General features: G+C 38.1%; 1 protein-coding gene across 1 annotated transcript in view; it reads left to right on the forward strand.

Annotated features, from left to right (window-relative positions):
* ADGRV1 (adhesion G protein-coupled receptor V1) overlaps nucleotides 1–17,500 on the forward strand; it is a 3,979,741-nt gene that overhangs the window by 1,103,793 nt on the left and 2,858,448 nt on the right. The window contains exon 39 of the mRNA XM_044064182.1: nucleotides 12,812–12,905. Within this exon, the coding sequence (XP_043920117.1) occupies nucleotides 12,812–12,905 (94 nt within the window). The remainder of the gene's footprint in view (nucleotides 1–12,811; nucleotides 12,906–17,500) is intronic.

Consider the following 17,500-nt stretch of genomic DNA (forward strand, 5'->3'; position numbering starts at 1 on the left):
GTTCTAAAAACTTTTAACAATCTTACATGGTGATGTTTTCTTAGAAAATTAAATGATAAGAGATTTTTATTTTAATTAAATTACTTCACCTCTGAGTATTAAAGGAAGGCTAAACTAAACACTTAATTGGGCATTTATATTATAAAAACCAGTCAGTATTTATTTCAAACTATTTGTGATAAAGTATATGATTGTTTACCCCTATAGTTTGATTCTTTGGACATTGAATGTATATAAAGAAGATATGTATAAGGGAGTACAGAGGAGAATTATGTTACTGGGCACATCATTATGAAACAAGTGGATACAGGAAGAAAGTGAACATCAGCTTCACTATCAAAACAAAATGATAAATCATATAAAAGCTGAAGCTGGACAGACCAGTCAGACTAAATGATAAATATAATGCTGAAGTAACTAATACATCACTACCCGTATTGTTCTATGAATCATGCCATATTTATGTTTGCAAAAAGACAATAGAGAAAGCTCCAGTTACATTGTGGCAACAGATATGGGAAAATAAGAAAGACAATTAATTTGAACTTAGAATCTAATAAGAAAAGAAGGGTGCAGAACAGACTGGTTCCATTACTGCCTACTGACAAAACTTAAATGATTTAAGAATGCAGATGCACCGGCATTTATTTTAGTTTAAGTTGCATTTTTTTTGTACTTACAGCAAAGAAGAACAAGTGTACAACCTCCAAATCCAAATGTCTTTATTAATCCAAACAGCAATATGTACAGTTAAGCATTTTCATCTAAACTAGTACACATCTTCAGAAGATGTCTATTGGTTTAGACAAAAGGTAGACACGGCTGCTGCTTTTAGGGATGGTCTTACCAATTGCAAGAACCAGTATGGGCCATTTGTAGAGGCCGCTGGCCGAGCACCCTCCACATACCACCTCAAACTTCCCTCCTTGCTGGCTTCCAAGATTTAAGACTATCATGTAAGATTAAATATATGGAATGTTTGCTATTACTGCCTATTTACTGATGTATATTTAGTCATAAGGCATGTTAAGACAGAAGTAAACTATTGAACTTCTAGCTTAGCCTCAGATCTAACATCTCAGAATATGAATAAAATCAGGGACATAACATCCTATGAACTCATAGACGTTTTCCACTCATGCATGGTATGAGAGACCTGTTTGATGGGCTACTGAGGCCCTGTGTCTACATGATGCTTCATCAGATGGGTGCGCCCTGGTTTACCGGTAAACATGTTTCTGAACTCTTGTAGTACTACCTGGATCTCCTCAACTTGGGTAGGATATAGCTGCAAACTTCCAACCTTGTCTCCCCCAACATTATTTTTTTCTCTGTCTTTTCAGTCTACCTTTTTTTCCTTCTTCATCTTATTTGAGTCATGACTTACTCATCCTCACATCTTATGCCCAGTTATAGTACATTCTGTAAATACTTTGTTCTTTGTTTATTATTTTCTCCATAGTCACATTATAGTATATAATGTTATGAGAGTGTACAGACAATCTTACTCATTTAATGGACTAAATTTTTATATCTCATCTTTGCTAAATACTGTTCTGACCTATACTTCTTGGCATGCTTGCTCTTACAATCCCACTGTTTGATTTCCTTTTGATTAAAGTTTATTGTTTTGGGTTGTATTTACATCATATTGATCTTGAAAATGGTCTAGGCAAATCAGTGCTGTACCTTGGTTAATAGATTTTGAATAAAATAAATAAATATCTTTGTAACTTAAGTATTCAAAGTATTCAATACACTCCAGCATCTGTAGGATGTACTGCAATAGAACATATATATATATATATATATATATATATATATATATTACTATTTGCAACTGAATTAGCTATACCTTCTGTAAACATACTTGAATTGACTCATTTTGTATTGTGTCCTATTTTCTTTGTCCCCAGATTGAGGCTGAAAAGGGTCAGTAGACCAGCCCACATACTCAGTAATCAAAGTGAAAATAAATACTGAGGACAATTTGAAGCAGACCATGCTACTAAGAGGCGTGCTGATACTGAAACATACAACCTGGTAACATCTTTTGACTCACCACTGTCCCCATTTCTCACCTCCCATGCCCAATGTCTTTGGATGCCAGGAAGTGCTGGGTACAGTCAGTAGGGCTACACTTTATGCTTGTGGGAAGACTGGGAAGCCAAAAAGATCATGAGACCTTTCTAACCTCCATTATTTGTTCTCGTCTCATATTACCCCTTTCTTCCTTCCTGAACTTCTTCCAGCCATCCTCTGCATTTGCTATGAATGGCCAGAAATACCTACTCACTTAATTCACACACCTTGCTACAGACTGTGCTCCATAACACTACAGAAAATTGTTGACCTTCCACAGAATGCTCAACAGTAATAATAGTAAGAGCCTCAGGTCTGTCCATAGGAATGGCTTTGCTCATACACCACTCAACTTATAACTATTTCTAAAAGTTTCATTTTATTTCTTAATTATTTGTTAAACTGGGTAAGTTGGCTAATATATCTGGATATTTCTCAGGCATATGACAGTCACAATGGTAACAGTATGGATTGTAAGCAGGGGTAATGTGGCCTGGTGGGAGGAAATCAAAGTGCCTTAAGATAACTGACATGGATATGGGGAAAACATGCAAACCCCACATAGGTTGCCTGGGCTTTTAGTATACTACTTCCCAATATTCCTCTACAATCTTGTCCAACAATTTTCTACCTTTAAGTTGTTGCTTGCTCCCCCTCCCATTTTGTATGTGACCCTGAACCTATTATGCTCCTGCAGTACAGTTATCAGCCAAACCATTTCTGTTATTTTTCCCACATTCAACCAAGTGAATATTTTTTCTACCGCTGTCTCTCACCACTCAGAACACACACCTTTTCTTTTACTTCTCTGGGATTATTTTGATCCTATCTCTGACTGCAGCAAGGATTTCTCTGCCATACTATTGAATTGTCAGCATTCTGTCCCAAATCTTTATGATCAGAAGTTATCATCCATTATCGTATCTGTAATTGTTATGATTTTTCTTCTGTTTATGCTTCTTTGTGTTTGTTTTTACACTGTGAGAGATTGACTATTCCATAGGTATTTCATGTTACTGTATTCTTTAGCAAACATTTGATCATATAACCCATGTCTGCAAGAAAGGACAAAGAAAACACAGTCCCTCTCTGCTGTTTTCAGATTAAGCCTGGCCATATTATCTCCCATGACAATAACTGGAGCAGTGCACAAAAAAAAAGGTTAATTATATCAGTTTTGAGTTGAAAACTCTGCTGAGTACTGAGCCACAGTGACTGACCACCACAGGAGTGTGAGCAGCTAACACACTGACCTGTACAAGAGTCGTAAAGCTGCAGTTGCTAATAATGGATGAGTCACTAGTGCAGTGCAAAAAATGAAATATCTGCTCCACTAACAAAACTTGTAACTAATACAAGAGCAGGCCAACTAGTAGGAAAATGCTTTGCTCTAGTTTCTTTCAGGCAAATTGCTGGGTTTCAAAATGACCTTGTCATAGCCTAGTGCAGAGCCTGTTAGGCCGGATTGGTCATTTGGATTAAGACTGGCCCTGCCTGCTCTTTTAGTATGTACATATAATTATGTGTCTGAAAGCTGACTTAGATTTAAGAAAAAAATGAATCTGTGCAAGTCAATCATAAACGTGCAAAATTCAGTATGCACTAATAATTGCTTACCTGGGGGCATGCAAAGGTCCTGGTTTAATGCACATTGTCAAAGTAATCAAAACTGAGGAATGAAGGTCTTGCGAAACATGCCAGGTATAAGAAGTGTATTATTTAATGCTTAATGCAGGTGTTTACAGAATGTTGCAATGACAGATAGCAGCAGATTTGTTTTTTGTGCTAATGAATATACAGAAAAAAAAAAACAAGTATAAAGTAAGTCTGCATAAACAAAATGTTTCTGTTTTTCATATGCAACCCTACAGTGGAGCAATATTTTAACTGGCTGCATACAAAAATGCCAAAATTCATGATAAATTAGAATGTGTTAAATGAATGCCTTAAACTATAACATAGAAGTCTGACTTCTACTAAAATTTGGCTTCCCAGATGTATTTGAGTTGTCTTGATTGTTTTCTGCAAAAATCCAGATTATTCTGATTTCACTTCTTGTTGGACTAGCCTGGTATAGTCGCTGCATGAATGTTGTACGGGCATCCACAGTGTCCGTAAGTGAGTATACCTAGGCAATGATTCATAGAAGCCATTTATGTTAATGACTGCTGCCCATGATTTAGTGTAAGTAAATTAAGTATAACGATATGTAAATGTGAAATTAGGTAAAGTGGCATATGCTAATGAAGTGTTCTTGAGATTCATAGTCAAATACTGTAAAAAAATGTTGCTGCTCATCTTGTATCTACTTTGCAATCAAAGAACCATATAAGCACAAGCACTTGAATGACACAAAATATATTATTTTCCCCAGAGATTTCTTTAGAAGTTTGTCCATGTATTAAATGACACAAATAAACGATTTACTCCATCAATACCTTTGCTATTTTGTCCAGTCATGTACAAGCACTCAAATGGCATCAGTAGAAGTTATTTTCCCTGGGAACCCATTCAGTAGTTTAACCATATATGCACAAAGACTAAAATGGAGCCATTTCCCCATCCATCCCTTCAATGATTTAACCATGTATAGAAAAGCACTAAAATGACAACATTTCCCCATCAATCCATTTAGTAGTTTAAGCATGTATGCACAATCACTAAAATGACACCATTTGCCCACTGATCCCTTCAGAAGTGCAACCATGTATGCACAAGCAGTAAATGGCAAACATTTCCTGAAGTACATTTGATAATTTTATCCAAATTTTTATTTTTTATACTTTACAAAGTCTGTGGCTTCCTAAATATTTTTTTGCACAATTCCAGATATCCCAAGTTAATATGAAGCTCACTCATATAAATTCAGGTCCATTTGCCCATTTTGTACAGTGCAGTGGTGCAGTGGTAGAATTGTCACCTCACAGCAAGAAGTTCTCTGGTTTGATTCTTGGCTTTGGTGCCTTGTGTGTGAAGTCTGCATGTCCTCCTTACATTTTTGTGGGCGCTACGCTTTCCTCCCACATTACAAAGATATGCATCTAGAATGTTTCTCCCTGGGCCTTCACTGAAAATTGGCTTTGTTCTAAGTCAGACTTTCCTGGTTAACAAATGTTAAATAAATAAATACATTTTGTATGCATATGATTTATATGTCTATGAAGAAATGTGAAATATGTTCTTATATGTCTATTTGTATGCCTTAAGGGTTCGTTTATGTATTTGATAAAATGTATTTGTACACACATTCAGCAATTATGTAGCATTGTATTAAGCAGAGCTTTTCTCCCTGGGCCTCTGCTGAAAATGGACTTGTGTCCAGTCGGACTTTCCCAGTCATCAAATGTAAAATAAAATAAATAAAATAAAAATAAATATGAGCCCCTTTTACATTTATCTCTGTGAATTGCTAGCATCTAAGGTGACTTATCCATGTAATACATCTCCCATAAATGCTTATGCTCAAGTACTTTACTCTTTTACTTTAAGTGGCCATGTTTATCAACCTGCTTACTTTTTTCTGTAGTCAGCACATGATGGGCCTATAAATACCACTTCAAATCCCAACCTGGTAAGGACACATATTTCTAATAGACAGTTACTGCAGAATTTGTTCAGTGTTATTTATTTATTTTTTTTTAGATACTGCTGTTGAGAGGGATGATTGATACTGAATGTGCTGAATGCAATGATTATAAACCAATTAAAAAATAATTTAGTCACTGGAATACGGACAAACTAGATGGGCTAAACAGTCCTTTTATGCCACTTATATTTCTAAGAAAAATAAATATTTTTTAAAGAAGACTAAAAGACGAAAAAATGCACAAACCACCAAGAAAATTGTCACACAAGCAGTATGCAGACAATGAGAGCAAGTGAGCCATGAAATATTCCAATGTGTGCTTTAAATCAAGCCAACATGTCCAATTCAGTATAATTCAGTACAAGGATGCTTTCTTTTATTTCAGACAAACAAGAGGGTATAAGCGTTTTTGTTCCAGAAATAAAAGCAGGATCTTCATCAGATACAAGGAAATTAAGGAAGTAAACTGTTCATAAGTTTACAAGAGCAATAGTTCGAAATTGTGGGTTATGGGGCACTCTGAGCAATGGAGGGCCAGGCTTGTTGTTCGCTCATGTGTGATGCGGCAGTAAAGGCTGGGGGGAGGTAGTTGAAGGGTATGTGTAGTATGGAATAATTGTTCTGGAGTGACTGTAGGGTCATGGCATACCTCTCAACTGTACAGATTTTAGCTGAATGGCCAGATTTTGCCTCAATTTTTTTAGTCTTGTCTCATAGCCTTGTGTTTATGGCAAATTATTGGAAACTCAGAGACTGACATTAATGGAGGATGACAGACATTGAGCTGCAGACTTCAGGCCATCCAGAAAATTCATGCCAAGGCAAGAGCTTGATAGGCTATCAACTTTTAAGTTAGCAGAACCAATGTTTATCAATGTCCTTCTTGTTGGACTGTAGCCCACTTGTAATTATGGTGCCTCTGATTGTTCCGGTCCAACATTTAAGTGTGTCCATTGATGTGTCTGCTGCATGCTAGTGTGCTGTAGTAGCTTTATCTTGCTGTGTGGCCCAGCGTGGCATGTTATTCGATGGGAAAGGTGTACAAAAATGCAAGAAAGTAAAATATTCCCAATTTATAAGCCTAGGTTTATCAATATAATATTGTACTTATAGAAGCAGGAACGCATATGCAAGGGGCAGTCTTGCATGCGCAGATGTCTAATTTTACTCAATATACAGCTTTGTCCTTAATCTCTCTTTGAGCTGGTATATTTGGTCTGCGCTCATTAAATTGTGGTTAACTGGCAAATAATTGAGGGCCGAAGTCAATAAATAATGGCACACATTCCAGTTTCAGCCTTCATATCCTTTATAGAATTCATGTTAATGAGTAGCCTGTTATTTTCTCCACTTTATAAGTTTATAAGAGCAACATTTAAGTTTCCCTATTACTTTATAAGTTTATAAGAGCAATTTTTAAGTGTACCTATTTTAGGCCTCTTCTCTCCATTATTTGTGCCTTTGTTCAGATTTCTGACCCCAACAGGATGAGATGTATGCCTTCTACTGCACATATCTTTGCAGGATGTTCTGATTTTGGTCCTTTTATCATAAAATAGGGGTTTTCTGGCGAATTATTGGCAAGTCATTGGATAACGCTGCTAGAAAATGTCAGACATTAGAGTTTCAAGCTGGAGGAATGCTGCTAACCCTGCAGAAGTTTCCTGCTAGTGCAAATCTATTAGTTTAGTGGTAGTTAATCTCTGTATAAGGTTAGGTCTCTATTTATGTTATGTTGATTTCTCATATCTGCTTTGCCCAGTTGTATGTATTCAAGTATTCTTATTGAATGTCTGTTTAAAAATATTTATGATATGCTGGAGCTTCCCCTCTGCCTTGAGCAGACATTAAGTATTAGGTATTCATATTGTTTAAAGGGGGCATAGCAATAAGGAGTTGGCTTCACAGTCATAAGTGACATGGTGATACCCATCTCTGTTTTGGGAATCATTGGGGGTTGCAGGGTCTTTTATATATGAATGGGCAGCCTTCACAAGCACAGCACTTTGATATCCCTCGGCAAAGTGTAAATGGAAATTATGGAAGGCTGCTAGGATTCGTTCAGTGGTTTATGGATGAGGTATAGGTGTGGTAGAGAGGTCTGGAACTTGATGGTTTATTTTTCTTCTCTTGGACAAGGACTTTTGCTCTGTCATTTCTTTGGAATATTCCACTGGTGGAAGTATGGACATTTTGCCATGAATTCTCTAAGGTGGGAACTGCAACACTGGCATAGGTCAGTGACCTGAAGGAAGCAGGTTTGAAAGGCAAAGGGGGAAGCTGTCAACTCTATTTAGGAGTGGGGTTGCAGGCAATGGTAGGGCTAGGTAGTTGATCAACAGGGTAGGTTTCTGACAAGGCTTAATGTAGTCATTCAGAAGCGTTGGTTACATGTGTGCCATGAATTTACAATTTTTCTTTCTTTAGTCGATGGCCAAAATGAAGTAGGCTCAAAAGGTGATGGAGACTGTTGCAGTAGATGTCCAGTCACCAGAGTGGTGCATAATGAGGCCATGAAGGGCAGTGTGCAGAGTGAGCAATGGCAGTGGCCTGAGGGGAGCAGAGTTGCAAGGTAATGGAATCTGTTAGGGGGATGCATTGGTGGCTGGATGCGCTGGTGTCTGGAGTGGAGCACAATGAGGCCACAGGTAATCCTAATTATTCAGATTCATTACGGCACATCTTAGTACTGCATTTTGGGTAGTGTGAAGGCAAGTGAGGTAGAGGTAGGTTGGGGGTCAGGTAAAACCCTTGGGATTCTTTATGTGGACCATGTGATTCCCACATGTGGAGTTGAGTCACAACAATTGTAGCAGCATAACATGTTATTAAGCTAACAGCTATAGGGCTCTTACAAGCCAGCTAAGTCAACCCTTGCATTTGGATCGGTGGAATCCTTGCAGTGATTTACAGTTAACCCATCCAGTTTATTGTGTTCATAGAGGGCCAATGACATGTTCTGTTTGGCAGGATACTGGAGTTTGTTCCTAAGGTTGTGTTATCTTTGGGGACAAATCTGTCCCTCAAATAGGTATTGATAATGTTACATATCAGGTTAGGTTTTTTAGAGAGAGTGGCATGAAGACCATGTTGCTTGTGCTTTGTGTGAATTTTTTAGGTAAGGTTTCAGGAAGCATTGTAAGTGTGTGGGTGTTTTCAGGATATTTTGGAAATGGGGTGCTTTGTCTGAGTGGGAGCTACTGTGCGTAAACAAGGCATACTTTTGCGGTTCTCTAGAAGTAGACCATGTTTTAATTCCTTACTAGCTGCATAAGTAACATGTAGGGGGTTAAGGTTAGTTCTGAGGCTGTGGCTAGGGTTCTAGGTAGGATTGTCATTAGTAAGTAGTGAATTTTAGGGTATTTTAAGGTTATGCAGGTGTTTAGGGGTATTCAAAGCAGTTATCACATTAATCAGGAACATAGTCTTGTAGTAGGCTTACCTTTCAGGTACGATATGTTGCCGTAGTACTTCATTGCTGTGCATTATAGGTGAGTTTTTAGAAGCTAGTTCATGGGGAACTTGGGTAAAGGAGCATACTTCTAAGGTACAGTTTTTTCAGAATGTCCAAATTTTGGCCTTATATTTTGGGATATTTCCGGTTTTCTGACAATTAGTGTCAAATCATTAAAGTCTGGAGTTGCAGAATTCCCTTCAGTAAATTCATGCTTCTGCAAGCCTGTTCTATCTAAGCTTGCAACAGCAATATTTGAAATTGTTTGTATTAGGCCACAGGGGCAGATATGAGAGCTAAAGAGCATGTGCTTGGGGCATAGATACAGGTCGTACGCCTGTTTTGCTGGTGTATAGTTCGAGGGAATGATTAGGTTGCAGTACTGGTCAAGCTATAATAATTGGAAGTGTAATCAGTTTGTTGTGTACATGGTGTGTGCAGTTTTTGGTGTGCTGATTTTTGAGGAGAAGATTTTCATTCATTTTGGGAGCATTGGCGGACCATTGGGCTTGCATGGTTGCAGGTGGTATTGCGGCCTCTTACAGTTTTAGGGAACATTTGCAAGGTTGCGATGTGAGAATAATTTTGCAGTTACAGTTGGAAGGTTAACAGAGGATTGATGATTTAAGAGTCTATTTCAAGGTAAGAGTATTGTGTGGTTAACTTGGGTTATTTTGGCTTTGGGGAAGGCTCATCATATAAGTCAGACTTTTTGATAACTGATTGCTTTGGCGAATTTTGTTTGACAACTGGGGAGTTGATGACAGGGATCCAGTTGGTTCAGAGGGTATGGTGTACAACAGATGACTTTGGTTTGACCTTTAGGTATGGTTAAGTTTCTTTTGGAAGGTTTGTTGGAGGTTTTGGAATGAAGAAGGGGGAACAGCCTGGTCAGGCTGGTGTGTTTGTCCTTCTTCTGTTCCCCCTCTGGGGTTGGAGGTTCATTTCAATGCTTTGGGAAATGCAAGTGAGTGGTTGGATGCTGCTTGCCAAGTATAAATAAGCAAACAGAGGTGAGGAAGTTGCTTATTTGATTGGATGGTTATTTCAATGAGTCAGGAAATTCGAGTGAGAGGTCTGATGCTGCTTGATAAGTAAACTAAGTGAGTGGAGGTAATAATGCTGCTTACTTGGTCAGGGTGAGCGGGTTCATGCTGTCCTAACTTAACAGTTATAGGATGTTGGAAAATTCAAATGAGCGGTTTGATGCTGCTTGATAAGTAAAAATAAGCTAGTTGAGATAACGATGCTGCTTGGTCAAGGTGAGTGGGGTTACGCTTCCCTAAGTTAACTGTATATGGATATTTATGTCGTGATTAATAAATGAAGATATCAGTTGGTCAATAAAGTTATGTTTATGGAATTTTAATAAAGGTCGCCAAATGTCATTTGGTGTGATGTGTGTTTATTGAAGGGGGACCTGGAAAAATGAGGTTTGGTAACAGACCAATTTGTCCAGGAACATCTTCAGATGGGGGTTTAGATTGAAATAGTAATGGTTTTCAGGGGGGTAAGGTAAGAAGCTAGTTGGGGGGAAGAAAGGGTTAAATAGGAAAGTAGGGTGATTGGAGGAAGTGAAGTAAGGTTAAGGAGGGGCTTAATAAGTTTTGTGAGAGTGTAACTGGGTAAAGTATCACATTTTGGTGTGAACTTGCTACCCAACCTCCCTCCCAGTTTGGATCATTGGAGATGGTGTGATTTTTTTTGGGAGGCAGAGAAGAGGGCCAGGCTTCTCCCTCTTCTGTTCCTCCTCTGGTGCTGGAGATTCATTTCAATGAGTTGGAAAATGCAAGTGAGATGTTGGACGCTGCTTGCCAAGTATAAGTAAGCAAACAGAGGTGAGGACATTGCTTATTTGGTTGGATGGTTATTTCAATGAGTTGGGAAATTCAAGTCAGTGGTTGGATGCTGCTTGATAAGTAAAACTAAGTGAGTCGAGGTCACGATGCTGCTTACTTTGTCAGGGTGAGTGGGGTCATGCTGCCCTAACTTAACTGTTACATGGATGTTGGGAAATTCAAGTGAGGAGTTGGATGCTGCTTGATAAGTAAAAGTAAGCGAGTGGAGGTAATGATGCTGCTTAGTTGGTCAAGGTGAGCGGGGTTATGCTGCCCTAAGTTAACTGTATAGGGATGTTTATGTCATGGTTAATAAATGAAGATATCATTTGGTCAATGAATTTATGTTTATGGAATTTTAATAAAGGTCATCAAATATCATTTAGTGTGATGTATGTTTATTGAAGGGGATCTGGACAAATGAGAATTCACGGTATTATGATTACAAAAATGTGGAAGGGGCTAATGAAGGGATGGATGTGTTAACAAACTGTTTTCTTTACTATTCTGAATGTATTCATGATAATGCAAACATTACTTCAGCATAACTTTATTTGCTGGACTCTGCATGTGTATGGGATTGGCATGCTATCATTGTTCTGTTATCTGCTGATAATTTTGTATATGACTATGGCATTTTATGTGGAGTAATGATACACAACAAGGTATTAAGGCAGAGAAAGGACAACTTAAATTATTTTTACAGAGTCAGTAAAGGAAATTGATAAGATAAATGCAAGTTCGTAGACTGCAAAGTAGATATGATAGGCATAACTCTGTTTTTTACAAAAAACTGTGGACAGCACGGAAATTTGACTGTGAATGAAAAGTAGACTTCATTAGCATTTACTGGGTTACACCTTATTATGTGTTTATTTGCTTATGCTTATTTGCAGCTATAGTGGGTTAGAGTATGTGGCCTCTATAAATCTGACTTAGGTCCACCAGTGAGGATGATCATAATGGGTTGGAGCAATGACTATGAATACCACCCATAATCCTCTGCTAGCTATCCTAGAATATGAGTATTTACATCTTGAGACTAAGTACTGGGAAAAAAAGAATAGCCTACAATGACATAGACAAATGGCTTTATATAGTAGAAAGGATTTAAGACTCCTGTTAAAGTTAGTGAGTGACACATAGAAATAGCTATAAATAGGGTGGCAGTTCTACAGCTTGGGACAGGAAGTAAGAAGGCAATGTTTGCAGAGTTAAGATTACAGCTAGGAAGGGAAAGAGAATTTTGAGGTAACACAAAAGAGTATAGTGGTGGAAATAGCTTTGAAAGCTGCAAAGTGTAAGATGAAGTCATGCCATAGCTGCAGAAAAGCACTTTATATTAAAGACATATAGCAATTGACTCAAATGTTAAATGGCAATCCTTATATTCCAAAATGAGATTTTTAGTTTTAGAGTGATAATTGTATTTTATTTTATGAAATATACATTTTGTATGACTAATATATTCCTTAATTACACCTGCTTCTGGCATCCATTTCTTTTGCTCCTTAAACAATAAGATTCATGTCAATCCCTAAATATCCATATGATAACAAAAGCAATGGAAATGATATGACAGCTTTTCTTGTGTTTAAATGGTTGTGAGAAGAGAAACTATGCACTCATTATAAAGAAAACTGTAACACTTAATTCTTTTTTTAGTAGATGTATGCCACTGACCAAGTTTTATAAACCCATGGCACCATGCTTTACTTGGTTTTACTCTGTGGTATTAAACTGTCAAGCTATATAAAGGTATGCTAACCCTAGAACTGTACAATGCAACAATGGCAATATCACAAGGTAGATCCTTCATGTAGACTTAGAGATTATTTTCTTCTTTTCCAGGATGATGTACCAGAACTGCAAGAATTCTTCCTTGTTAACTTGACATCAGTAGAGCTTATCACACACATTCTGACTGCATCCCCTCCGAGGCTTGGTATATGCTATGAATTATTCCTGTATATTTATTAACTACAGTTAATTGGTTTATGCATATATATTTTGGGTTTCAACTGTCTTTTTCATATCAGGGTATCTGAAGCATTATTAACAAGGTAATGTGTGAAAATGAAAGACTACATAACGGGAAAGTCAAATGATTGTTTTCTGAAATTATGTGGGAGACTACGTTTATAGCTGAAATTATATCTGTATCTTGTCAAAGGAAACTGGGAGCAGCAGGCCTTCTGCTACATTATGGTATATAATGACACAAGTACCAAATGTCAGATTGATAGGTTGTAGGAGACTTGTTTAGGGATAGTAGCAGGGTAATTACAGTTATAACTTACTTATTTTGCTTTTACCTGCCTCTGAGGCCAAAAACACAGCCTGTATGGGACGAGATGACATCCTGGGCTGTGTTCTACATGGGTGGATTTAGCATCACCATTGGGCATGCTTTTGAATCACAGCCTAAGCATTGGCTTCATCCCAGTGGAATGGAAAACAGGTACCATCATTCCTTTGCACAAAAGGTGTGCATCCATGAACCCTGGGAACTACAGACCCATTAACCTTATCAGCCTTATCTGCAAGACCATTGAATGAATCATCATAGATCTTATTAGCAAAGATATAGGAAATCTCCAAATGCTCAACCCCACCCAGTTTGGCTTTGTCAAGGGGAGATCAACAAGATTACATTTGGTGGACTTCTTCGAGTCAGTCAACAAAGCCCTAGACGAGGACAAATCTGTGCATACAGCCTACCTAGACTTAGCCAAGGTCTTTGACACAATCCTCCACTCAGGCATCATTGATAAATTCACCTAGCTGGGTATCATCCCATATATTGACAGGTGGGTTGCAGACTGGCTCATTGATAGAACTCATATGGTCAAAATAGGGGACTCCACCTCCTCCAGGAGACCTGTAACCAGTGGTGTTCCACAGGGATCAGTTCTGGCACCCTTACTGTTTGGATTCTACTTCTCTGAAGTACAGACTAAAACTAAAGGACTGTGGCTGACAAAATTTGCTGACGACTGCAAACTGGGAGCAATCACTGAAACCCCTAGTGATGCCAACATCCTGCTAGAAGGTCTTATGCAGACTAATGACTGGTGCCAAAGTCATGGTCTTAAACTTAATGCAAAAAATTCATTATTATCTACTTTGATAAGGGTGAAGTTCCTGCAGACTACCACATCAATAGTAATACCCTAAGCATACAGTTAGTGGTGAGAGATCTGGGTACACAGGTCGACAGCGACCCTAACTCAATCTCCATGTCTCCATAGTGGTAAGAAGGGCATTTTATATTGCTCATCTCGTAAGTAAGGACATTGCCTCCAGAAAAAAGAGGCTATAACCCCCTATATTCTTCTTTCATCAGGCCAGTAATAGAGTACAATGCTCCCTTTGGTATGTTCCTTTCCAAACACCTGCAGAAATTGGAAAGACCACAAAGGTTCCTTACAAAGGAATTCAGGGTCTACAAGATCTGTTTTATGTGGACAGACTGAAATCATTGTCAGTGTCCATCACCAGTCATTGCCCATGTACTGGACCTGGCTAACTCATTCATACCTCTATTATCTTTCTAAGTCCACTATATCAAACCAACTTACTTACACATTTCCTCTTCTCCTCCTTGGCATCAAAATGTCAGCTATACATTTCCATGCAGTTACATTATACTTCACCCCTGCCTTATTTCTCTCTTTTCTTCTTCCTACCTAAAGTTTCTCCTCTACCTTACCTCTCCCCCTCTGTTCATCCTTCTTTCTCCACCTTCTGCTTTATTCACCTCTTCCCCCTCCCTTCTTCTTTACTCTCAAGACTTTTTCCTCCTCCCTCTTCTTTCTCTAACCATATGCTACTTCTCCTTGTCCATACTGTACATAAATTTCTCTTTGCTCTTTCATCCTTGTGTATTTACTTATCCCATCCAGATCTACTTAATCTCCATTGCAATGTAATGTAATTTAATTTAATTCTTCACTGTGCTTTGTAATGTAACTTTGATGTTTATAATTCTTATAATGTTTTATAATATGTTTTCCCTTATGAAGTACATAGTTCATAAGATATTTATAATTTTGTTTTTCTTCTCCAAACATTATAAAATTGTCTGTGGAGCTTTTCTCCCCAGGCTGCTGCTGAAAATGGGCTTCTCACCTGAGTCAGACTATCCCAGTTAATAAATGTAAATAAAATAAATAAAATTTACTCTTGTGTCATACAGACTGCTCAGAGACGACCTGTCTGTGCCTTGCATATAGAGCAATCTCTGAACCAGCTTTAATGGAAATGCTGAACATTCACAAGTCAGATAGCACATGGGTCACTCACTCAAAGGACCTTAACCTGGTATGTGACATCAACAGAACTTGTTGGAGAGACAGATTTGTCTCAAAGTGGTTGCCCCACCTTTGAACAAGCTTCCTATTTATGTTAAACAAAGCCCCTTGTTGGCCCTATTTAAGTACAATTTGGATGATTAGAAAGGTAACCAGAAATTCACCCCAGGGGATCCACCTGTGTCCCTCTTGGACAAGGGTAATAGGTGCTGATTTTAGTGTCTGCTTGAACCAGACACCCTTGGGAACATGGGTTGAACTTGACCAGGATTGTAAGGGCCCTGGGGCCGTTAGCCTAGTAACTTGCTATGATCCTATGATCCTATAATTTTGTATGAAAGTTACATTTGCTTTTCTCCATTCATTTGTACTAGGCCCTGTTTTCTTTGTTGGCATAAATGTTCATGGATTCTAAAACACTTCAGAATGTGACTCATGCGAAAGTTGTCTTACTTGGCTACAAGGGGTGAGTCCTAACCACCTCACACAGCTAAAAGAAGTTATCCTTAACCACTTCACCCTGATAAAAGGAGTTATCTTTTACAATTTCAAATGGCTTAAAGGACTTATCCTTAGCCATTGCATATGATGACTAAAATAGATTATCCTTAATTTCATACAGGTAAAAGGGGTTACTTTGGGCCTTGTAGTGGCATGCAGTGATGATCATCATTTGGGGAAAATGCTGTTGCAAGTCTCCAACCATTACCGTTACTGCTGATCTCAAGAGAGTGACACCATTGGCCCCTGAAGGAATACAGTTTGCTGCAGAAATGATGAACAAAGCTGTCTTTATCCGTTACAGTTTATTGTTGAACTAACTGGAGTGATCACAGTTCCATGAATTCTGAGTAATGTATCGTCTGGAAATTCATAACAATGTTGAAGCCCTTTGGTTTGAGCTATAGGAGTTTGTTATTTTAGACGTTTTAAACTGTTACCAGGCAGCTAAATTCAACTATGTTTGCATTACTTATTCATTAAATAAAATGCTAGTAAATAGTTTTATGAAAGTACCATTCCTTTCTTTGTTGTCATCACTTGCACATTTAGTCTTTATGGCGTAACTGAACATCATTCAGTGAATGTTATTTGTGGCTGTATATGGCTACACTAATGCATACCCATGGATACTTAGAATTGTAAACTTATGGAGTACATGAAAATAACCTGCACAATCATGTAAATCTACAGATTGTTAGAATGGTGCTCAAAGCCTGCATGTTAATCTGTTGTGGCTGTTCTTTGCATGAAGCATTTCTGCATCTAACTCCTTCTCTCCTTGTCTTTTTTTCATTGTATGCATGCCTGACTAACTACCAGAACCTGTTTATTACAGACTAAAAGGTAAACCAAGTAAACTTACTTAATTCAACTATTTCTTTTTCTGATATAGGGCTCTATTTCATTGTCATGAAAAAAATCAGTGATACTGCATTTTGTAAAACATTACTATAACCAGCTTAGCACATTATTCTCCAAGTTCTATAAACAAAATGAAGAAGAATGCTATGAATAGTGGGATCAAAGAGCCTGTCATCCTGTACCCAGTAATATATTTTGATTTGTATACAGGACAAAAATCTTTCATTTCCTCTCCCTTCACATCTTTCTCCACTTGCTATAGTTTTTGGGCTTTCATTCTGCTACTCTGTCTCTTTCAAGGAATATACACACACGTACAAGGAAACAAACACATAGTATTCCAGGAATACACAACCACATACACAGACACACAGACACACACACACATACACATGCACATACATGCACACACCCTGCCCCCCACACATGCGCCCCCTTCCCCTCCCACATACACACATCCTATCCCCCCACTAGTGCACTCAACCCCCCACACACACACACAGGTATATGTCTGCTTTGGGACATATCCTGAGATTCAGAAAGGCTTAATGTGATCTGGAAACCTCCACCTGGAATTTCTCCACTTCAAAGTAAGCTTAAATTATTCAAAAATCACTCTCCCACTACAGTTACTGTACAGATGTTGTAGCATGAAGAGCAGTTTCACTAGGTAAGCTGGATGTGTATCAGTTGATTGACCTTCCAAAATGCTTAATGTCATATGGCTGAGGCCATATGACCGACATTTCATAAGGTCAAACAGTGTGAATGGAGATGGCTGTACAATGAGGAATGGGAAAGTTGCTGTTTTCCTCAATGAAGTGCGATCTCAGAGTTGGCATATTTAATTAACAGGAGTGTG

This window comes from Protopterus annectens, chromosome 2.part2, assembly GCF_019279795.1.
Source record: "Protopterus annectens isolate FY-2018-M chromosome 2.part2, PAN1.0, whole genome shotgun sequence".
Lineage (NCBI taxonomy): Eukaryota > Metazoa > Chordata > Ceratodontiformes > Protopteridae > Protopterus > Protopterus annectens.